At 36.8% G+C, this 24,118-nt stretch overlaps 1 protein-coding gene across 5 annotated transcripts in view; it reads left to right on the top strand.

The window, feature by feature from the left end:
• The window catches only part of VCL (vinculin), a 54,537-nt gene that overhangs the window by 14,732 nt on the left and 15,687 nt on the right, over positions 1 to 24,118 (top strand). For 3 of the 5 annotated variants that reach the window (XM_065843927.2, XM_071811815.1, XM_065843930.2), the window contains exons 2-11: positions 4,165 to 4,235; positions 7,512 to 7,662; positions 9,481 to 9,589; positions 11,982 to 12,104; positions 12,365 to 12,525; positions 18,292 to 18,385; positions 19,485 to 19,632; positions 20,239 to 20,392; positions 21,392 to 21,567; positions 22,754 to 22,944. In XM_065843927.2, coding sequence (XP_065699999.1) covers positions 4,165 to 4,235; positions 7,512 to 7,662; positions 9,481 to 9,589; positions 11,982 to 12,104; positions 12,365 to 12,525; positions 18,292 to 18,385; positions 19,485 to 19,632; positions 20,239 to 20,392; positions 21,392 to 21,567; positions 22,754 to 22,944 — 1,378 coding nt within the window. The remainder of the gene's footprint in view (positions 1 to 4,164; positions 4,236 to 7,511; positions 7,663 to 9,480; positions 9,590 to 11,981; positions 12,105 to 12,364; positions 12,526 to 18,291; positions 18,386 to 19,484; positions 19,633 to 20,238; positions 20,393 to 21,391; positions 21,568 to 22,753; positions 22,945 to 24,118) is intronic. The other 2 variants (XM_065843928.2, XM_065843931.2) reach the window with 1 other exon arrangement.

Here is a 24,118-nt window from a genome sequence, read left to right as displayed (position 1 = left end):
GAGTGGTACTTTGTCGAGCAAAACTTATACTGTACGTTATTCCTTGGTAGAAACCTGGGGCTCTGCATGATACAGTCAGGGCTGTATATGTTCACTGGATGATGATGTAGGAATGTTCTTAATTTCCTTGCTAAAATGACAGATGTTTTAAATTAACTTTTGGAACATTGCAAGAACTAATTTTTCTAAGGTCTCCCTTTTTAACTGGGGAGGTAATATAAGCTGCAAGGAAAATTTCACTTCCAGCATTTGGCAAATCGTCAAATTGGTATTGTCAATATAGGCATTCGGAAGAATCTTTGTTTAAAAAGGAAAAGTAAAAACCAAACACAACCCAACAAAAAAAACCCAAACCCAATCCCCAAACAAACTTTGGACTCTCAAATATTTGTGTGTTTTATTCTGTGTGATAAATGCAGTCTGTACTTTCAAACTTCTTGAAGTTAAGTGAACTAGATGTTACTGGGTGCTTGTGGTGTCTTTGTTTAAACAAGCTCTTAAAGAATTACAGAAGCTGAAACTATATTTTCCCTTCTCACTGAACAGCTATATGCAGCAGGCTAAGAGGATGGCAAAGGGACATTGTGGGGTGCTTATGTCTTGTCTTTCCTGCAGTAGAAGCAGATGTGGCAAAAAAATGTAAAACTGTTTTTATAAAGAAAAACCTCAGCCTGATCAGAAAGTTTTCCTCTTGCTTTTCCATGGAGAAAATACTCACCAGCAGGAAGCTCAACACATACTGATCTACTGATCAGTGGTAGATAAGAGTAGGTGAGACCTACAAGCGAGGTTGAAAGCTGAAAGCAGCAGGAAATCTCAATCTCCTCCTGGTTCTTCTAGCTGCATTCCTAGAAGGCTTTTTAGTGGCCACATGTGCCCTCTGATTTGTGCATGCCCCATTTCCTTTAAATTTCTAGACTCCTCAGCCTCTTGTTCACTGTTGTTAAGTAGCAGGGAGCAAGCAAGAAGTAGCTCATTTTGTATCTTGATTCAACTGATTTGCCTCTAATGTCCCAAAGAATATGGAAATGAATATGGATGGGTAGAAGTTTTAACTATGAAACAGTCTTGGCAAACTTTGCTTGAGAGCTTCCCTGGCTCTGGGCAGGTGTGGTGTTCAAAAAGTTGTGGGGTCTCTACTGTGTTAACCAGTGTGGTTTCTTTGGAACAGTGAGTAGCAGCCACTTCAGTATTACTTAAAGCAGAAGCTTCTATTCCATGGAGACTGTTTCCCAGTTAGTTATGGAAAAATTACCTTAGGGAGTAAGAATATCTGAAACCCAAGTAAGAATCCTGTGTTTGGTTGTGTGGTGTAGTCTGGCTTTTTTCCCCCACGTGTATACTGTTGGATAGAAATGAAATACAGGTTTCCCAGATAATTGTTTTGTAGTGGCATGAAGCTTGACAAACCTTCTGTCTGAAATGGGGAATATGTAGATATTACATCTTATGGAAAACAAAACTTCATTCCCTTGATATTGAATTACAGAGAAGGGAGAGTTGAGTGAATCTCTACCTTGTGTTACAGTGCAGTGTGTTTGAAAATTGCTTAGCCAATGTAAAATTGTCTGAAGGAACCAGATCTTATTAAACAAAAATAAATAAATAATAATAAAAAAACCCCCTGATTACAAAGCTAAAAAGGAAAAGCCACAAAACTCTTTGGGAGATGTGTATTTTGTGGCTTCACATTTTGAGACTTTGCCTATTGAATGGTGTGCAGAGTGCATTTGTTCTCTACATTCCATCTCTATACTTTGGCTACAGATGCAAAGAGCACCTTCTGAAAAGGTTAATAGCTATCTAAATATGAAATGCTTTCATTTGAGCCACAAGGTTTTATGTTTAAACAGATTCAGTGAGTATATGCTGTATTAGTGCTTAAAATATGGTAAAAATTCATTTCTTCTGGAAAGGTAGAGGACCCTTATAGTTGAGACCTCATGGGAACTGCCTGAAATCTTGTATTCTGCCCATGTGCTGTGTAGTGCTGAGGATATTGGAGGAATGTGTGTTTCTGCTTTGTGGTAGACGTGGAAAAGAAATGATCTAGTTTTGGAGTTTAGGACAAAGTCCGTTTCAGGAAAGTTTTGAGGTTAAAACTCCCCACAAAAAATGAAAATGGGAATTGACTCATATCCTATAGGTTACTTTAATTGGAAGACCAAAGATCACAGCTAGGCATAGCAGAAAACAGCTTTATATATGTGTGTATGTGTCAATATATAAAGTGTATATATAGCGTGCATACATATATACATATATATATCTGTCTGTAACTAGTTGATAATGCTGCTTTGAGTAGTGAACTTAGATATATCCTCTTACAGAAGAGACTTTTGCTTTCCAGACTGAAAGTGCTGTTGTATGGTCTAATAAAACTAGAGGTAACTTACATCAAGCATTGAGTGTGTTGTAACTTGAGCAGAAGTTGCTTCTTGGTTGCTCCTGACTGACTATTCAATATAAAACAGCAATAATGATTGTTTAGAATGAAGTTCAGATTGAACTCCCTCCCCAGCCCCCATAGTAAGCTTTATTTTTCATGTGTTCTTTAGAAACTCTTTATCCTCAGAAGTACTTTTTTAAAAAATAAACTGAACTATATGCAGATTGCCGGCAAGATTTATTTCTCTTGTAGCTGTGCCAATGGGATTTCCTCCTAGTGGTTCTCTGGAAATACAGTATTACTCTTAATTTTTCACCTGGTGACAGCCTTCTGTCTGAATGATGTATACTTCAAAGTTCATGCAAATTACCCCTTTTCTGTGTCTTTATAATTCATGTGCACATACAAACATGTGAGAAATATTAAAAAACAAGAACAAACTGTATTTCGTGAGTGCAATGAAAATAATTAGAGCAAAGCAGGCGTAGTCTTTTGTGGATCATGAAACCCTGTCCCAAGAAACAGGGCATGAGATACATGTGTAACTGTGGTCCTGTGAAGCTTAGGAGTCCAAGCAACACTGCAGTGCCGAGTGCTGGGGGGGAGCATGGCTGTTAGTGAGCCTACAATAACTCGAAGAGACAGAAACCTACCGTAAAATTGAAGACCTTTAACCTCCTCTCTGCTCTTCCCTTCATTACTTAAAAATATCTGTGTGAGTACTTTTAAGTGTAGTACTAATAAATAAAAAAAAAAAAAAAAAAAAAAAAAATCAAATGTAGGGTAGGTAGACCTAGTGTTTGAACCAAATAAAACACTAGGGCCAATGTACTTCTGTAACCTTCTGTAACCTCTGAAAATGACCAGACAAGGGAGACAGAGTTTTTGGCAAGTGCCATAAATTTGCAAGATGGTGCTTCTGGAAGGCTGTAGAGCATTAGAATTGGCAAGTGCTATGCATACTGGCACTGTGCAAATTCTGTCAAAACCCAGCAAATCTTTAAACACCAGCTGATCAGGGATTTTCAGGGGTATCTTTCCTAGTTTGAACAGGCCTGGCAGCTCTTAACATAAACTAGTGCCTGATTTAAAGACCTTCTGCTTTGTGATGCCTTCCTGAATAGCTTATTCAGCTGGAAAATACAGTGAACAAAGGAGCTGGAAATATTTTGTCAAGTTGGTGATCTCACAGTCCAGAGAGCCAGCCACCAATTATAAAGACTTCTATTGTATAACACAAGAGCTAGTGTATAGAAAATTCCAGATCTTACTCTATCTCTTTTTTTTATTAGCTTCTGCATAATTGTTTTTGCCTAAAAGATGGTGTGAATGTAGGATGTATTCTCAGTAATTAACTACATTTTTCTAATAGACTAGGTTGAATGGCAAAATGGGGTAATTTTTTTTTTTAAACTTGATTTCTGCCTTATGGGGATTGGGAGGGAGGGAGGAAAGCCTACAGAGTTCACAGTGATTAAGTTTTTACAACTCAGTCTAGCAAACAAATAATATTGTTTCTATGGAAAGTGGGAGGATAGAAAAGTACCTCTTCCAGTTAATTTAGTAGAGATGTTGGCAGGAAACAACATATGGTTTCCAAAGCATTAGACTAACCACAGTATATATAGTGGTTTCAAAAATAGTCACAGCAACAGCAAACCTACTGAAATGAGTTATCATTAGTACAAATTTTTTCATTGCTACTTTGATATTTGTTTTCATCTAGGCTTTACAGTGAAATTCTGAATCTTAAGTATGTCTTCTTTTTCCTGCAGGTTGGAAAAGAGACTGTGCAGACAACAGAAGACCAGATCTTGAAAAGGGATATGCCACCAGCATTTATCAAGTAAACTCATTTTATTGTAAATCTTCTATTGTAGGTACAGGAAACTTATTCCACTGATATATCATTGCTACTCATTTCTGCTGTACAGATGAGAAAATACTCTCATGTTTCAATAGTTCTTTGGGGTCTTGAGGCTGACCCTCATCAGGATCAACCTTTCTGCAAACAGTGGCTTTTCCTGATACATTCCTGATGCATATATAGGTATGCATCTAGGGTATTTCTTCCTTTAAAAATAGTAAAAATCAGAGTTACAATGGCACTTAACTATGTGTTGTTGTAGTTTTACCTAACAGTGTCAGAGATAACGTGTTCTTAATCTCTTCTATTAATTTGGTTGGTGGAAAAGTGTGAATTTGTTAGTATAGGCAGCTGATGCATGATATAACTGCCTGGAAATCTAAAACATTTGAAGTGCAGTGACTGACACTCAATTCCATGGCTCAATGTCAAGGGCAACTGGCATTTTCCTGTTGCCTTAAGTGTTAAAAATCATATGTCACTTCTTGTGGAATTGCCAAGCCTCTTACTGCCAGCTGACAAACCTTCACTGAAGTGACTTTGCCCTACAACTTACTCAGTGTAGTGACTGCTCTGTTACTGTTGTCCAATGTGCACAAAGTGCCTGAACATTTTACTGTATTCCCAAACACAAAACAGGCTAATAGTCAAAATATAAAACACTGAGGCAACAAAGAAAATACTAAAATGGAGAACAGATACTATGTCTGAAGAGAACTTTTTTTAGGCAGTGAAAAAGGATTTAGTATATTGCATTGTAGGTTGACAAAACAAATGATGAAAAAGATGCCTAGGACCAGGTGGCATTAGTGTAGAAGTCCAAGAATGAAATAGCTGAATTGTTAGCGAAGTACTTGAGACCAGCTGGTGTGGCAATCAAAGTGATGTAACTCCCTCTGAAACTTTCTAGGGGAACCTGGGGAAGAGGAAGTCTGTATGTCTGACGTACCTTTGGAGCAAATGATTAGAAATTCTATATAAGAGAATTAACAGATTCCAAATACGTATTAATTGCTTTAGGTGAATTGACAGTGTTTCTGTGGAGGGAAATCTTGCCTGACAAGTCTGTTGATGTTCTTAGAAGTATCAAACACGGATAAGGGCAATCCAGGTGATATATTATACACCAATTTCTAAACTTTTTGGTGAACTCTGAAGGCTTTTAAGAAAATGAAGTAGCCACAGGGATGTGTTTAGTTCTTGTGATAGAACAAGCAGTTCATTGCACTGAATATTTTGTGTTTTTTTAAATTTTATTTTATTTTTTATTTTTATATTTTAATTATTATTAGAGTAATTGAATTACTCGTTTCCCCAAATTCTTGTATTTTGTTTCTAAGCATCTATGCTTTGCAGGGGGTGGCGGGTGTCTCTTTTTTAAGCACCACTTTGCTTTTTTACCTAGCGCACAGTTCTGGAGTCTTTCAAATGTGTTGGGAAGTTTATATAAAATTAACATTGTACAAGTACCATACAAGTTTACCTTTCAGCAGTTGAACTCTAAAAACTGTAAATAACTTTTAATCTTTAGAAACTTTATTTTTGTTAATTATGGTGACTTCTGGGGTAATACACATTCACATTAATTTATTTCTTTATAAATGAAAAAGCCAGCCTTGAGATAATAATTTGTATTAAACAGATGACCATGAAATTGAACTGTAGGGAATTAAGTGGTTTTGAGCCTATAGCTCTGAGATGGCTGAATAGGTGATTTGTTTAATTCCTTTCTTGGCAGAGTTGAAAAGAATAAATTTGAGAAGCAAGTGCGGAAATCTAATTTAGTGAAGTCAATTGACTTCAATAACACAACTAAGTACATTGCATAGTAATGAGCAGACCATTCCCACTTTCTGCCTTGAAGCCCTCCTGTATTTTCTTACTCAGTTATGAGTTACCACTGTCTGATGTGCTGAGCAGATGTCTCACAAAAAAGCAGGTTATGATAGGGTCAGCTGGCCCAATTTGATCTGCTCTAGGGAGCCATTAGCTGAATATTTTACTTTCTGAAAAAAAGTGTGTTTTCCTGTAATGAGTCTCTCATTTCTAGTATAGTTAAATTTGGATGTAACAATTAGATTCTACCAGTTGTGTTAGTGAAGAATGTAGGGGAGAAAGTGGGATAACCGTAACTTTCCAATGGTACTTAACTGAAAGTATAATAAAAGTCTGTCCAAGTGGTCAGTAGAGAATGGGCTATATGACTAGTGTGAAAAAAGTTGTGATAAGAGGTAGTATTGCTGTAATAAAAAGATTTAATATTTGGAGCCTTGTATAACTTGAATGAGCATGTGGCACTCGCGTGTGTGTTACACTGCATGCACGTTTCTGTCAAAGAAAAGGGAGAGGATGGAGCAAAGTCACAGTGTAGTTGATGATTAGTTGTCAATAACATAGCTAACATGGAAGTGAAGTCTGAATGCTGTATTCCTCTAAGCTGTCATGAACTAATTACAGCAAGAGAACAAAACCAAAAGCTTTTCAATGTTTCAGTTCTTGATATTTTAAAATAGTTGTGTTAAATGGCTTGATGGAACCTAATTTCAGAGCTCATTTGCTTCTTGTGCTATCTTCTGTGTTACTGTAATTACATACTGTAATATCTTGCAAAACTTCTTTCCTATTTAAGTGTGGAATTGCAAGCTGCATTTGAAATTCATACCTTATCGCTAAATCTTGTGGCTATATGAAATGCTATTTCTGTCATTAGTGTCAACAGACTCTGAAGAGCTGCACTACAGCTTCAATGAGCAGGGCACAGTGGCTTGATTTCCTTAATACTATGTTCTTCTGTCTTAATGAGTAGCTATCAGTTCATATTTATTAATAGCAATGGTTTCTTGAATGACAATGCAAATACAAGGCTGATAAAGGTTAGCAATTACTTTGATTGTGAAGTCCTAAAAGAATAAATGTTTTGTCCTCTGCTGTTGTCATTAAGAGTGAAAGGTGTTTTGCTGTGTTGGCACCTCTCCTTAATGACACTGTATTGACTACTGTACGTGGGATTTGTCAAACATCCCCTACACTAGAAGATTGCGTGACTTCTGAGAAACCGTGGTGTAGGGTTGCTGGTTACTTTCTTGTTCAAATAAACACAGTAAATACTCTTGATTTTTAAACTCTAAAGGCGAAGAGTGATCAGTTTGCTTGCAGTGATTAAAGTAGTAAAGTTAAGAATAAATCTAGCCTTTTCTTAAGTATGTTGCCATACAGACAGAAACTAATTGGCAAGTTTTGTCTGACTTTCTACAGAGTGGAGAATGCCTGTACCAAACTTGTTCAGGCAGCCCAGATGCTGCAAGCAGATCCTTATTCAGTACCAGCTCGTGACTATCTAATTGATGGATCAAGAGGCATCCTGTCTGGAACATCAGACTTACTTCTGACATTTGATGAAGCAGAGGTAGGAATCCCAACATGGCTGACATAGGTATCTGCACAATAGTATTATTAATTCAAATATCCACCTAACTGAATTAGCTGTTGAGTAGATGAATATGTTTTTGATCATTTTAGCTTGATTGGAAGTGTATTTTGCATTATTTTCTGTCAGAAGGAGCTCAGGCTTGTTGCTCTGTTTTGCTAAGAGTATCTTTGTAAGACAGAGGTAGTTTAGATGTTGCCTGTGATTATTCCTTAAAAAGGCCAGATCCCATCAACCCTGTCTTACGTTTTGCAGGCACTTTTCTGTGTTCCCTTCACCATTCCCCTTACTGATTCTTATATTCTCTGTATCCCTTCCTTGAAAGGCCTTAGGCCACTTCCTAATGTGTCTGACTGACTCTTTAGCTGTGGCAATTTAACTGGCCTTGGAGCATGGGAGGTAATGTTGTCTAACCTCAGATGGACAAAAAAGCTGGAGTTGCAAGGAAACTTAAAGGAGGTTTTGAGTGTCTTATATTAGGAAATGGTTTTGTTACAGATCTTACTCTTGTGATCTTCTTTCTGGGAATGTGAAATCCTACTCATTTCTAAGTAGCAAGTATTATTCTACCATGAGGAAAGGAAGCACAAACTTATAAATGCTGATGTTAATTCTAAATTTTACCTGTTCAACAATCTGTTAATCTATGAAATTGTGTTATTCTTCTTGCTGGTCTGAGTAGTTTAACATGGCATCCTTGTTTCTCATTTAGCCAGCTCATGGTACTGTTAGTGCGTTCCTCTGAAATTAGGAGAATGTTATGGGATTTTTCTGTGGCACTGTGATTACTCATTATTATAAGTGGTTTTGAATAGATACTATGAAGTGTTATAGGGCAGAATTGCAAGGAAGTTAATAGCTTTTAATCTACCTGGTTCCAGTGTTTAGGAAATGAGTTGACTTATGTCGAGTTACTGCTTCATTGAACTAGTCTCTGATAACTGCGTGTTAACCAAAAGAAAGTTATTAGTTGGCAATGACTGACTTTTCACAAAAAAACCAACCAAACAAACTTGACTTGTCTCTATCCTACTATGTTTTGAGATAAGCTAACATTGGGACAAAACTGAAATGAGTTTGAGAGGAAACTGAGCTGTTCTAGGGGCTTAACACTGCATGTGACTAATATGAATTAAATGTTAGTTAACTCATTCCGCAAAGAGGATTGTATGCAGTGTTGTCAGAAACAATGTGGTTCAGGAGTTTAGAAGACTAACTGATGGAGAAATCTGGTTAGCAGTCAAGTATGAACTGAAAAAGTTAAGCTGAGGCAGGTGTCCAGGGATAAAGTAGAGTTTCCACAGCTTTTTTTTTTTGAAAGCTTAATATGTTGGGTCTGCCTTTCCCACTGGAATACTGGATAATCGTTTATCCATACGTAAACGTGTATTTCCTCTGAAAACTGGGTCTGCTTTCTATGTAATTTTGCTTTGTGATTTAAGTCAAATATTTTTAGTAACGAAATTGGAATGCAAAACTTCAAGTATGCTAGCATACTTAAATTCACTTCCATATAATGTGTTTTCTCAATGCTATCCTTCATTTATCATGCAAATTGATAACACTGCAGTAGGATTTTGCATTTCTGAGTAGTAGAATGATGATTACATATTGTTTTTGTTGATGTAGCACTCTTGAATAATGACACTGTGGGTAATTTAATCAGTATCCCAGACCTTTGCCCGTATGTCAAGTTAGCAAATGCTATATATATATTCTGTTCTAATAACAGGCTTAACTTCTAATTCAAGTGTAACTTCGCTTCATCTAATTAATGATGGAATGTTCCTTTTTCAGGTCCGTAAAATCATCCGTGTCTGCAAAGGAATATTGGAATATCTGACGGTGGCAGAAGTAGTAGAGACTATGGAGGATTTGGTTACATACACAAAGAATCTAGGGCCAGGTTTGGTTTGCTACAGCCTATCATAAACATATGAAGTACAGTCTCTTCCACTACCTTTTTCCCTCTCCAGCACCTTCCTCACCGAAGTTTGAGGTCTTTTGACAATGTTAAAGCAGTTGCTTTGAAAGTGTCTGTTGGAAAGGGTTTTACGCAAGAGGTTGAATGATGATTATTTTCTGATTCACATTGTCTCTTAAGAATGCAGAGGAGTCAAGATGTTGGCAAATGATATGTATGGTACTTTTCCTACACTATATCACAGAATCACAGAATGTTAGGGATTGGAAGAGACCTTGAAAGATCATCTAGTCCAATCCCTTTGCCAGAGCAGGAACACGCAGATGAATTTATACAGGAAGGCATCCAAGCGGGTTTTGAAAGCATGCATTAGTAAGAGTAAAACAAAAAAAATTGAAAAAGCTGTGTTATTAGGCACTCACAGCTATAAAGTCAATTAAGCAGATAAAATGTCTGTGCTAACTGAGATGGTTAGGCCTATTAGGAGTTTTTTGGAGTGGTATAAGCTATATATCATATATTAACATATTAAGGAGGTTGTGGAAATAGCTGTATTGCAGTATAATACAAAAGTACAGCTGTTACAAAAATTACTTTGTTCATTATTTGATGTTCTTTCACTAATTGTTACTTCACCACGTTAAGACATACTTTCACTGGTGGAAGTAAGCAATTGGTAAGTGAAGCCTTGGGTGGCTATAGAGCAAATCTGCCATTAATCTCTGTCATCTACTACTCCAAATGCTTTAGTTTCAGCAAGCATGAAGTAGTTTAGGTATTTAACAAAAGCATTCTATAAAATCTAGATGTTCTGGTGGTGATCTAGGAAGATGTTGGAATTAAAGTTACATTGAACTAAAGAATGCTTATATAAACAGAATGGGAATCTAGTTAGTACTCTCTATATAAATGAGACTACATATGTAGTGTAAGAACAACTAGCTCTTAGATTAACTTAGATTAAATGGCTAGCAGCTCTCAGGTAACAGAGTATGTTTGTAGATTATCCTGTTTTTATTTAACATGTGTATACCCTGTTTCTAGATGTGAAAATCTTTAAGTTCCATATGAAAGTATAGTGTTCTCTAAACTTTTTTTGTCCTGTGAGAAGTTACCTTCAACTAAATAGATTTTGCCTTATTTTGAACAGGAAAAGAAGCAAAATTACTCTCTTTGGCTCAATCACAAGCATTTGGGACTTTTCATTGAACTTCATAGACATAAATTGCTATTATGTGTGTATGACAGAGGTTAGAGGTGTTAGGCAAGTGTCTTAATTACTTAGTGAGATACAGGCTTGTACCTTTATTGCAAATAACTTTCTCTAAACTCATGCTGTTCTGAGTAAATAGTTAACCTTGTACTTCTGACATGTTCTAGAAGCGCTGTCTTTGCCCGAACTAAATGCTGCTCGATGCAGCCCACACCCACAAAAATTTTTATGCCTCTTGTCCTTGTTCCCTTCAGCTAAAACAATGGGCATCTGAACTTTATGTGAGCACTAACAGGAATATGAGCATGGAGAGAACAAGATTGCCTGTTTAGGCTTCTGTCTTTTGAAAGGAAAGGTGGTTCTGTATGTTACCCCCTCTATGCTGTCACTTTAGGGATTCTGCTACTTTTTACTGTTGTAATTAGAGCTCATGTAACACTTCTATTGCCCAAGATGCTAACCAGAAGAAAAGTAATTCTGCCAGAGAGCATATAGCTTTCTTCCAGTTTTGTCCCCTGTAGGAGAAAGAGTGGGACCACAACAGCACCAATTTAAATCAGCTTAAATTCTTAGGAAGCTGCGTCTAAAACCTCCACGTGTGCTGTGTGGTAAACGTCACAAGTCTTAGCCATTGAAAATATATTTGCTCTAGAATAAATTTAATTCTTTATACATCTTTAGAGCACAGAAATGTTTTTAGCAGAACTGAAGTATAAATAAATATAATTCTTGAACTCTGGAGGAACCTCAAGGCAACCAACCAAAAAAACCCCAATATTTACTTTTTTCTGTCACTCACAATTAAAGCTTTGATTAAGTCTTAACAGGAAAAATCTCCAAAAACCAAAAAACCTGTAAATTAGCTTCCAGAGTTCATGAAGTGGCTTCATGTCTGGAAGTAGTGATTTCAGGTATTTTCCTATTTTATTGATGGGATTTTAAATCATTATTTTTGAGGATTCCATTCTACTTTGCATAGTGGCTTCTCTGAAGCATCTGGAAGGTGTTTTAAGTAACAGCTCTTAATACTAAGTTTTAAACTTCAATATAGTTGTCATAATGCATTACACTTTGTTCTTATTTAGAAAACTCAACTGTTGCAAATTAGGCTTAATATTACTGTTCTTTATTATGACTATGTTCAATTACTTTAATCTTTAGGAATGACAAAGATGGCCAAAATGATTGATGAGAGGCAACAGGAGTTAACTCATCAGGAACATAGGGTGATGCTGGTAAACTCCATGAATACTGTGAAGGAGCTACTGCCAGTACTTATTTCAGGTATTTTCAGCTTTAATTTTTAATATCACTCTGAATTGCTGTCTATTTTGAGCTGGAGTTCCAATGTCTCATGTTTATTAAAAATAACAACCTTGACTGATTGCAAATAACTGTACTTCTTGTATTAAAACTACAATCTCTTTGAGATAAAATGGTCCATGTAAAATAAAATGTACAACTTCTGCATTAATGCAGTAAGTCACCTTAAGCACTGATTGTATCTTGCCTGTACCTTTTTCTAATCTATGGTATTGTCACAGCTATGAAGATTTTCGTAACCACAAAAAATTCTAAAAGCCAGGGAATAGAAGAGGCATTGAAAAATCGCAATTTCACAGTAGAGAAAATGAGTGCTGAGATAAATGAAATAATCCGTGTATTACAACTCACTTCCTGGGATGAAGATGCATGGGCGAGCAAGGTATGTTTCACACCTATATTTATATATGGAAGTCTAGTTTTTATCTACTGTGGTGTATGCTTTACAATCCTGGGTTTTTGAGACTGTTGAAAGATGTATTTATACATCAGTTTTGTAACAGTGTAATCACATCGTGTAATCTCTTCAAGGTCAAAGAACATATTCAGAGATGATACTATTAATGTATAATTCAAAATTAGCTTTCTCTTAATTAGCTAGGTTAAAGGAGTGGAACATTTGAAGACGGCTTAGTGGCTACATAATAATATTTGACAGAGGGAAATTAGGTAAAAGTTGGTTTTAGACATTGAACTGGTCTTGTAGTTAGGCATTCATAAGTGAGATTACCTGAGATTTTTTTCCTAGATACTATGAGAAAAGATAGGTTGTTGTCACATTCCTTGTGCAAAAGGCCTGAAGTTGAAAAATTTTAGTCAATTTTGGGGATCCCTCCTTGAATGCTTCCTATTCCCCCTGCCCCATTTTTAGTCTGGATGTGAGAGTATATTTCAGGTGTTTGTATTGTCTCAAAGAAATACATGTTGGACTGAACAACTTTTCTGTGTAAGTGTGGTGTTGGTGAAGCTGGCACATGGACAGTTTTGGTTCCTTACAACTTGGCATTAGGCTGAGCAAGTGACTGCAGCCACTTACCTGGAGTTAAGTGGCGCTCTTTGGTGATACCCCCTGAAGATACTGATGTGTCTAGCAGAACATAAAGCAGGTCTGACAGCCGGAATCGTAGAAGTGTTATTATTGTGGGCTTACAAATACAAGTAACTGCATAACTGAAATGCCTACCAGGTTTTTTTCTACCTTAAAATAAATTGCTGAAGGGATTTTTATTTTTTTAAGAGTTAGTGCTCTGAGCAATGAGTAACTGTAAATGTATTTAAAGAAAATATTGAGACCTGAAGCCAGACGTATTAACAAATGAAATCCTGCAGAAAATCTAACATTGATGTAATCTAGGCATTAAAATCACTTTGGCCTATATTGTTTGGCACTTGACCCTTAGTTTGCATTTTGAGTTATTTTGTCACTATCACTTCCTTATTATGACTACTTTATGCATCTTTGTTTTTGTTCTCCTGTTTCTTACCCTTTTCTCACCTTTAGAAGGTAAGCTTTCTTCCACACCCTACACCTCTACCTTGTACTAAAACCAAAAAAGCATGTCTGTGGGATTTTGTGCTGTGTGCAGACTGTGTGCTGTGCAACTTTTTGTGTGCCAGCTGTGACACCACACTTATGTATATACACAAAGCAGTTTTAAAAGGATCTTAATAGCTCTGTCTAGCTACATGTAGAGTTGGCTGTCACTAAAAGAATGGGAATTGCAAGCTGAACTGCATTAAGACTGTCTTTGAGTCTGATTAGAGTTTGCCCAAGATTTCAGAGCACATTCTTGCTGAATGCTTTTGTGTTAATTTATGTTACTAGTCTCTGTAGCTACAAATAAAGGGTCCAGTCATGCAGGAACAAGCTTTCTGCATGCCCAGAAAGCTTTATTAAATCAGGAGTTTTGTCTGTTCTGGAGTATTTTACCAGCAGCCTTCAGATGGTTCATGTTCTTCAGGTCTAGGCCTAAAACTTCAGTTATATGTGTGTGTTTTTTCATTTCAGTTTTATTTTTGGATTTAAGCATTCCCATATTTTATGAAATCAAATAGTTTTATTTTACAGAAAAAAATATGGAAATTTGTGGTAAAAAATGCACTGTCGCAAAAAGTTGGTAGTTTAGCCTTAGGAAATTCTTACTTTCTCTTGCTGGTGAGGCAGAGTAGTAAAGGTTTTTATTAAGAAAGTAGTTGGTATATTAGCAGTATTTCCAAATAGAAAATATTGCTCATTGTGTGTAATAATACATAAATACGTTTTGTGGACTAGTATAATCAAAGTATCATTCTCTTCTGAGTTGAGAACTCCTTAACTGTATTTTGTTTTTTGAACTAAGATACCTGACAATTTGGAACTGTAGCACTGGGCATTAACCAAATAGTTACCACAAAGAGTGAGTTTGAGCTGAAAAATGCAGTGGGATGAAGCAGCAGGAACTAGTTTGCTAATGGCCACTTACTACAAGCCTTTTCCTGTATTTGGATATATGGTTGATTCATTTTTTTGGAGAGGGGGTAGCTCTAGTTCTACATGAGATTACTGTTGCAGGCATTTTGTACCTGGTGGTCAGGGGGAAGGTATTTTCCTCATGCTTTTCTGGAGTTAAGGTGTGTTTGGGGATGCACAGCCTTGAATTTTTTCCTGTGTAGAACATGCCACTGTTGATGTTAGAGTTTATTTTATGTTTATTATCCTATGTTGAATTGTTTATATGTTGAAATATAACAAAATCTACCTAGAGATAGTAGGGAATGCATGAGTGTTTGGACCCAGAGTTGTAGGCCTTTTTTGTAAACTATTTTGTTGGTCTTTCTAGACTCTGAGATGCATGTTACTGTTATTGGATTGCAATAATCTTTACTTGCACCAGCAGTGGATATTTAAAAACAGTGTGCTGATTTAAAATTGAAATACTGAGCAAATACTGATCTCTAACAAATTCTTGGGGGGGCTGGGGGGGGGCTAAGTATTTATTCTTTCAATTCATCGCTTTTTACCTTCTTTTTCCCTTGAACTTTTCATTTTACAGAGGAGTTTAGCTGTCTCTTATGTTTTTAGTGTTTATTTTTAAATAAATGTGAAGCAATACTCAATTCAAACATCTTCCATTTCCACAGAAATGGATGGAGTTAAAAGTTGTAGGAAGCTGAGGAGTATCCAGTATCTTGCAGGATTGAGCCCCGGCTGGTGACTAAGCCAGCTATTCTGCCAGAAGGCTGGGTTTGCCTGTTTCCTTCCAGATGGCCTTCTTTGGTAATGAAATGCAGATATTGCTGGACTGGACCACTTTATTGAGTCAGAGGTTGTGTTTTATATTCAACTAGAGATTGTTTAGTATTTATTTTGCTCCTTTTCAAAGCAGTGCCAATACCACCCGCTCCATGAATAATCTCAAAATTCTTGGTAGTGGCAGAAGTGATGCATAAAGGTGTCTTGAATAAGGGCTCATTTTCTTTAGGAACTGATTTGCAAAAAGCCAAGTTGCTCTTTTCCATTCAGACAATGTTGCCCTAGTTGTTTAACTTGATTAATTTGTTTATCTCTTTTGAAAAGATAAAGCACTGCTTTTGTTAATGACATTCCTTTTGCCAACAGGGAAACTGTGGGGAGTTTTTTTTTTTTTCTGATAAAACTACTCTATATGAAACTTTTCTTGCAGGATAGTTGTAGGACTTTTTATTTTCTTGCTTTCAACTGATATTCTGCTGGCAAACCCCAAAGAGTAAAATTTGAAACATATTATGGTTAACTGTTTAGGAGGGAACAAGGCAGTTAAACAGCTCCAGAAATCAGGAGTGTCAAGACACTTCCAAGCAGTAAGACCTAGAGCAAGTTGTGTTGTTTTGTTTAAATTGAATAGTTCTGCTTTTGTTTTCCTGCTTAATAACCTGAACTGGTGACAAAGTCCAGACACCTTTGTCTCTTGTCAGGTATCTGACACCCGTCACAACTGTAGCAGAAAAAAGCACAGTACCTATAAATGGAGTTAGGGATGTGTTCTAGTTTCCTATCTAAAAATTCCTCATCTCATTACAATGAAAACTCCTTATTGGGCTAAAACTGCAAGGGATTCCTTGTTGTGACAGTTTGAGCTGTGAAATGGGAAATCTGTGCTTTAAGAGCAGTTGTTCTGGAACACTACGCTAGGATTCCACCAGGTTTTTTAAATAGAAAAAGAGAACAGTGTTTTGTGAACATGAGTACAGAGCTACACAGAATAGGATCATTACACTGTAGAGCAATGCAGTCATAGAGCCTTCATATGATAGGACAGATGTATCCTGTTATTGCTTAGGTAGTGCTAGCAATTACAAAATCATGATTGTAAAAGCTAAAATACCTGTAACTTTGTGTCATCCCATGTAAGACTTTAGGCTCAGAGGCTTTTATAGAGTTTGGCTGAAACAGCAACTCTGCAGGCAGCTGAGTCAATGCAAAAGCCTGTGTTAGTAAAAAGGGAGGGATGTTAGTAGAAAGGGAGGGGCAAAAATGGTTTTCCCAACACTCTGCTTTCCTCAGCCATCCCACACTTATCATCTCATCAACACACTAAACAGCATCTGTTGCCTTTTAAAAAATTCAGTTAACTTTTTGTTTCAAGTTATTTCTGAGTAGCCAGGCCTGCAGTAGACCATGCATTCCAAATGAAAGTAGCTTCAGCCCATATATAAAACAGAAAACTGTAACATGTACCTTCATTCACAGTTGGTAATGTTTTTATCTACATTTGAATATTTAAGTAATTATTTTCTTGTAATATATTAAATGCACAGTTCTCAAGCTATAGAGAAGATGAATTTCAAAGCTGGATATCCTACCCTTTTGAAGTTTTTTCAACAGATCCTGACCTAAGCTCCTAGACACAGTTTCTAGATTTGAGAACCAACATTCCAAGTGAATATGATTCTGCTTTTGGTGTTCTCTCTCAGGCTGTCATTCTAGAGCCCTTAAAAATGCCCAGGAGAGTGTTGCATGACCTTTTGGAAAGCTGCTTGCTGAATTGTATGATAGCACCTTATGAACAACGGACAGACCAACGTGCCTGAATAAAACTTGCTTAAGTGCCAAAGTGTTTACAGTGATGTATCTTTGAGACTAAGCACGCAGAATGAACAACTCCAGAAAAATGTGGCAGTTCTTTAGTGTTGTCAGGATATCACATGCTATTCTAGATACTGATTGCTGATGCTAGTAGGCTCCTCTTCACAAGAGTTGGTCATGGACAGTCCAGTTCCGTTAAGTGTGTAAGCCAGGTGGCTTTTTGTCATCTGTATCATGAGATGTTAGGTGCATTTCAAATTATTTCCATGACATGTGTGGTAAAAAGCTATTTTGGCTTTTTCCCAACTTTCTACTTAGGTACTTATTAACTCTTTTCACTGTCTCTCCATTTGCATAGGATAGAAAACTTGTGGCCTCTAGTGGAGAGATGACACATGAACAATTAAGAGTCTGCAGAGAAATGAGAACTAGGTGGTTTTATCTCCTCTAGTCAAAGAGGTGTTGATAATAGCAGCATAATGGTCAAATAAGCAACTTCTCTGATGTTCCTGGCAGAGAATTTCTGAGCTTAAAACAACCACATGAGAATACATGTGTTTGTTTCCAAAGACATTCAACTCTATATCTGAGAATCCCAGGAATTAGCTGGCAGTCTGTTTTTCTGCAAATAGCAGTTTGACTTTAAGCAGCAGAGCAGGTGAAAAATGCAGAAGTGAAACCTCTTACACAGAAGTACGTAGTAGAATTCATTGAGCCATTTTTATTTTTGAAAAGTTTAATCTCATTGTTTCAACTTCTCTACATGCCCTGATGTACGTTAAGGAAAAAATGGAACTAACTCCAAGATGTGTGCTTCTTAGAGCTCTGACTTGAGAAATTAAAACACTAGTAAATAAAGAAATAGAAAAATCACTAAAATTGCATGCATATTTTCTGCATTTTGAGTGAAATGAAAATGTCTGTCTTAATCGGAAAGAAAGTATTATGACCCGCTAGTTTGAAAATGGGTTTGGAGCTGCTTATATGGGCCTGTTTCTGTAAGTAGACTGTGCTTCATAGAACTTGTCTGCTTTGGCTGTGTTGACTACTTGTGCTTTGGCTTATTTTTTTTCTGAGAATCATTTTGGTGGTTTCTCTTTTGTAAAGGACACTGAAGCCATGAAAAGAGCTCTAGCCTTAATAGATTCAAAGATGAACCAGGCAAAAGGTTGGCTGAGAGATCCAAATGCACCTCCAGGTAATATTATAAAAAATAACACTAGTAGAAACAAAAACCCATAAATTGCATTGATCAGTATTTGACTGCAGTAGTTGCTAATACTTAAAATCCCCCCTTCTGTATTTTTATTTCTGTATAACTTTAGACTTGTATAACAGTAATTCTTGACGTGCAATTTTTAATATGAAAATCTGCCATAAATACTGTAGCTACAGTCACCTTTACCTATATAAAGTTTTTGCCTTTGTATGCATCTTTAAAGCAAATAAAACCAAATAGAGACCTGTTCCATTTGGACTTTGAAAGATCTTATCTGAAAGATTTCTTCTGAAATCGAAGCCAAAATAAAAGTTGTAAAAGTTGGAAGTGAATTGTTATCTGTGAAGCTGCTGGTTTTTCTATATCTGATCTTATTCCTTTTGCCACAGTCAATTCCGGAAACCTCAAAGCTATTTTCGAAGCCTTCTGTCATTGACACTGGCAATTAATGAAAAAAAAAAAATTTAAAATTCAGTAGCTAAGGTCAAATGCAAATATAATTTTAGAACTTACTGCAAATCAGATTTTACTGGATGTGTTTCTTTGAACTAACCTCATAAAATGTTTGTCATCTGAATATTCCTTATGGTAGGACTTCTGAGCCAATTTCATTATTATAATTTCATGGAGGAACCAGTACTTTGTGGGTACTGGCACTTCCATTATCCATAATGCTGGAGGGTGGGATCAGGGTGGGTTGCAAGTAAAAGCAGTGTTGTTCTTGCATCTTCTTTAGCCTAAATCAAGGCACATTTGCATCTGGCAGAAGGCTACATGAACCTTGCCACGTTGCTCTCTCCTTTCTTAGCCTGAATTACAGATTCTATAAAAGTAGTATTTATAGAAATTACACTATGATAACAGAATGATTAGGTGACTTTAAATACGTAGTGCACTTTAAGGCTATGCTGTATCGTGTCAGAAATATTGTCCCATTATAATTATCGCATTTGGTGTACATCTTATAGTTTTTGATAAATGTATTTTTGTGACTGAACCTAATGCAATGAATGTGGTGGGGCATGGTGAGACTAGCGGTTTACTTGTACATGTTTTATTAACAAACTCTGCATTTTAGGAGATGCTGGTGAGCAAGCAATAAGACAGATCCTTGATGAAGCTGGAAAAGCAGGAGAACTGTGTGCAGGCAAAGAACGCAGAGAGATTCTGGGAACATGCAAAACGCTGGGCCAGATAACTGATCAGCTGTCTGACCTCCGAGCTAGGTAAAAATCTATTGCTTTCGATGGACAGTTTTCCAGTAGTATTAAAACAGTTTTTTTGAACTTGCAGTGGTCACTACCTTACCTGCAGGAGAGCAGGCCAATAGCTGTATTTTGCCTTTTTTACCTCAGTCTGTTCTGGTAAGAAAAATGTTTTATTACACAAAATCTTAAATATATAACATGATGAGCAAAATTGCTCCAGTAGATAATTTGGAATGTCTTTAATGTCAAACACATAACCTTCCTCCAAATTAGGCAGAAATGAAGTTTTCAACTCCAGTGTTGTCTGTTCTCCAAATAGGATATATACCTCTGACTGTAAGGTACATGGTTACTCTAGTTTTCAGGTGTTCATTTGGATGTTAGACCACAAGCAGTAGCTGTTGAAGTCGTTTCAGTCGCTGATAAATTCTACTGAACTTTATGTACATTTCTTGCATAGAGTTTTATTTAACCAGAGCCCTTTATCAGTTTACTGAATAATTACTGTATGTCTTGCAATAATTGCAAGAGAATGCTCATAATTGGATTTTGTTGGCTCTTAATTAGGAAAGAGCTTTGTTCAATCTTGAGCTGACTCTGTGATACTCTTCTCTTTTTGGGCAGAGGACAGGGTGCTACCCCCATGGCCATGCAGAAGGCGCAGCAGGTGTCACAGGGTTTGGATTTGCTCACTGCGAAAGTGGAGAATGCAGCCCGCAAATTGGAGGCCATGACAAACTCTAAGCAGGCAATTGCTAAGAAGATTGATGCTGCTCAGGTACCACTGATGTTTTCATAAATATTTCAGAACATGATTTCATTACTGCTGTTAGAGCTGGTATACTAAACTGTCACAGTTGTTTCCAAACACAACACAGTTACTGGTTAGGAAGAACATGTAGCAGCTACTTGCTTTTATACAGAAAAATCTGAAATTCAGTAATTTACAGGGTGCTGTGAATTTTGCTACAGCATAGGACCTTTTTTTTAGTTTTGCTAGCATTGCTAAAAATGTCAAGACTGTGAAATTAAAATGAGGAAGCACCTTAAATGTGGACGTAAACTGGTCTTACTGAAGAAAGGAGTAGAGGAGCTTCAGACTGCACAGATTTACCTGTGGGTAAAACCAGGGCCCTTTCCTTGGGTTCTGCTTTAGGAGTGGAGTTCAGGATTTAAAACTTTCATGTTCATGGCAAAACCAAAACAATGTTATTGAACTGCTTTTTCCTTTTGGTCAATCTTATATTTTTGTAACCATTAAAATCTGCCTCAGTGGTCAACCTATTACCTGGTGATGATGGTAGTCATCAAATAATGAACCTTCTATATATACCTTACTTAAATGTGTGTATATGTATATAATTTTATATATATAGACATGAGTATTATCTACATAGCCAATGAAATTTTAAAGAAACTTGTTAGTAAGAGCTCTGTAAAGAATGCCACATGGTGCACAAGAGCGTATCTGTTTCCAGTTTTCTTCAGAAAGCCAGATCATGAATCTTTAAAGCTGCTACTTAAATTTTACTTCTGAAAATACTGCTGGCAAATATTGGGGGCGGAGAGAATGTAAGATATTGGGGCAGACTTCGTCTAGTTTGACATCTTTTTCAAAACAGAAAATGTGCTAGACAGTAGTAGTTTTCCTGATATCTAATAAATGTTTTCTGTTAAATAAAGTTTTGAAAGCTGTGTTGATTTCTATTTTTGTTTAAAAGCCTCTGTAGAAATAATACTGTTGATCTTCACTCATCCGTAACTTCTTTCTGTTAAGAATTGGCTTGCAGATCCTAATGGGGGCAGTGAAGGAGAAGAACATATTCGGGGAATTATGGCTGAAGCAAGGAAAGTTGCTGAATTATGTGAGGAGCCTAAAGAAAGAGATGATATCCTTCGTTCTTTGGGGGAAATCTCTGCTTTGACAGCTAAGCTATCAGATCTGCGGCGACAGTATGTATTATTTCTATCACTATTGATTTGAATGACTTCTCTTTGCAGTTCAAAATGCTGAGCGAAATCAGAATATTGCAGATTATTTGGGGAATATACTTTCCTCCAAGAACTGGCAATGGACATCTTATACTTCTGAGTTTCCATCCTGCATTTGGTAAAAACTAAATGCGAAGAATTGTTCCATTCCTCGGGGGAGATGAGAAGCTAACTTTTTAACACCATTAAAAAAAAAAATAATCTAATTTATAAAATATGGTATCTCTTTTAATGCTTCAGCCTAATGATTTCTGTCCCACAGCCCAACTTGCATTACCTTTCTCCAAAGAAAAAGAGTAACTAGAGTTGTATTATCTAGAAAATATTTTCTTTCTACTGCCTATGGAATATTTGACAGGCAAACCGAAGCTGAAAGTGAGCTCCTTTGTACTGTCAAAGCGCTTCAAAGGAATGACATAATGTGAAATTTAAGTTTGTTCATACAGGTAAATGTCATTGTTTTTTACGAAGCAGTTAACTAAATGGCAGGGTGGTATATCTGGCATTTTGATCAGTGTCAGTGTTCTAATCTGTAACTGCAAACTATATAAAAGATAAGCCTTTCAGAAAACCATGTTAATTTGGGTTCAGTGTTCAGCTGCAAATGATATGTCTATATCAGTTTTGCGAAAAGGATACTTGAGAATGGAAGAGGAGATAAAGTTATTGTATAGTGATCTTCATCTGTGGCCAGTTGCAAAATGGAGACAAATATTTTTCTTCATTAGTTAGACACTTTAATCATTTTTTTTCTTGAGAAGCAACTGCTGCAGGTCTTAATGTGCTACCTCTTTTCAAGTTTATATATAGCCTTGGATCTGCTGCTTACTCTTCTGCTTGTAATCTATGTGGCATTATTGCAGTTGCTCGTAAGACAGCCATGAGTCTGGGAAATCAAAGTCGTACACCAATATTATCAATGACAGTGCCGTACCTTCCCCCGCCTCAGTGCTGTGTTGAACAAATGTGATATCCAGGTGCCACGGTAGAGAAGTATGAGGTGCGGATTTATGGGTGACAAATCTGCATTATTTGCTCTGAGGCTCAAGTGTCCAATTTAACCGTATTTAAAATGAAGTGCCTTTCTGATGAATTTGGGACTAGCTGTAAATGATCTTCATATGACTATACTTTTTTCAATCCTTAGTGGGAAAGGTGACTCTCCTGAGGCCCGTACATTGGCTAAGCAAATAGCTACAGCGCTTCAGAATTTACAGTCTAAAACAAACAGGGCTGTAGCAAATACGAGGCCAGTTAAAGCAGCCGTCCATTTGGAGGGCAAGATCGAGCAAGCACAGAGGTGGATAGACAATCCTACAGTTGCTGATCGGGGAGTAGGTAAGTGTTTCTGTGTGCTCTTCCCCCCACAGTTTTATGGTTTAACATGTATAATTGTTATGACTGAAACTACTGCTCCTGGGATGCTGAGAATGCACAGAATTGCTTCACTGATGTGGAGTTTGTGACTGGAGGTTTACAGCCAAGTCCTGGCTGCGATATTACAGAGTTGAGCTGGCCCATGATTCTTTGTCTTCTGGAAAGAGCAACTTTGGTGAAGAATAGGAGAATGTGTGCTGTAGAACACACTTTAGACTGCTCCTTGCTCTTATTATCATGCAAATATAGTATCTCAAATTTGAATTTCTACCTACTTCAGCAAATTTAGTAATTAAGTCTGTCAGAGAAGAGAAAAACGTTAATAAACTTGACCTAAAAATAAAACATCTTGTATGGTTTCTGGGTTATCAGAGGGGAAGGCTACTTAATCGAAGAGAAAGCTGATCAGAGAATCCAAGCATGCTGTCAGTGGGCATACCATTATGGTTCAGGAGCTGCTCTACTCAGAGCTTATTGTAAACCGTTTCTGAAATTTCTTGTTTAGGTTTTTCTGATGCTGTTGCAAGTAGGGTGGATGAGGCTTGAAAACTGGATTCAGTAGAATTTTCCATAACAGTTAAGTCTGAGCAGTGCAACTGATAATGACAAGTGGAAATGTGCCTTATAAGTAGTATAACAGCAGACCTCTAATACCTCTTTTTCACACTTTCCATGTCTGTCAAGATAACTCCTATTGTGTGAATAATCAATGACAGATCCTTGAATTAAAGATTTAGTGATGTTAATAGCTTTGACACTTGTGAAGTGCAAATGTATATGCAATATTTTAAGCAGAGTAGTGGAGTTGTGTGTTTTTGACATTTTTTGATGAGCAAACTGCATGTTGAATGAGATGTTTTTGCAGTGGCTGAAAACTGTCCTAATTTTGATGTTTCTCTTGAACATAGTAACCTGAGAGGTGGTTGACTCAAAGAAGCACAAAACCTAAACCTAATTTTAAAAATTTGTAATCCAAAAGAAACAAAGGGAACTAAAATCCTACTTGAAGTCTGTCAGTGCCTAGTTAATCCTGAGACTCGCATACATACTGAAAGCTTGCTGAAGGAACTGAAGTTTCTCAGCACTGCATATATAGTACAGGATTTAATCAATTGCTGTAGTAATACAGACAATA

Source organism: Patagioenas fasciata, chromosome 8 (genome assembly GCF_037038585.1).
Source record: "Patagioenas fasciata isolate bPatFas1 chromosome 8, bPatFas1.hap1, whole genome shotgun sequence".
Classification (NCBI taxonomy): domain Eukaryota; kingdom Metazoa; phylum Chordata; class Aves; order Columbiformes; family Columbidae; genus Patagioenas; species Patagioenas fasciata.
The sequence above is the reverse complement of the archived record's forward strand: the minus strand, read 5'-3'. Positions and strand labels throughout refer to the sequence as shown.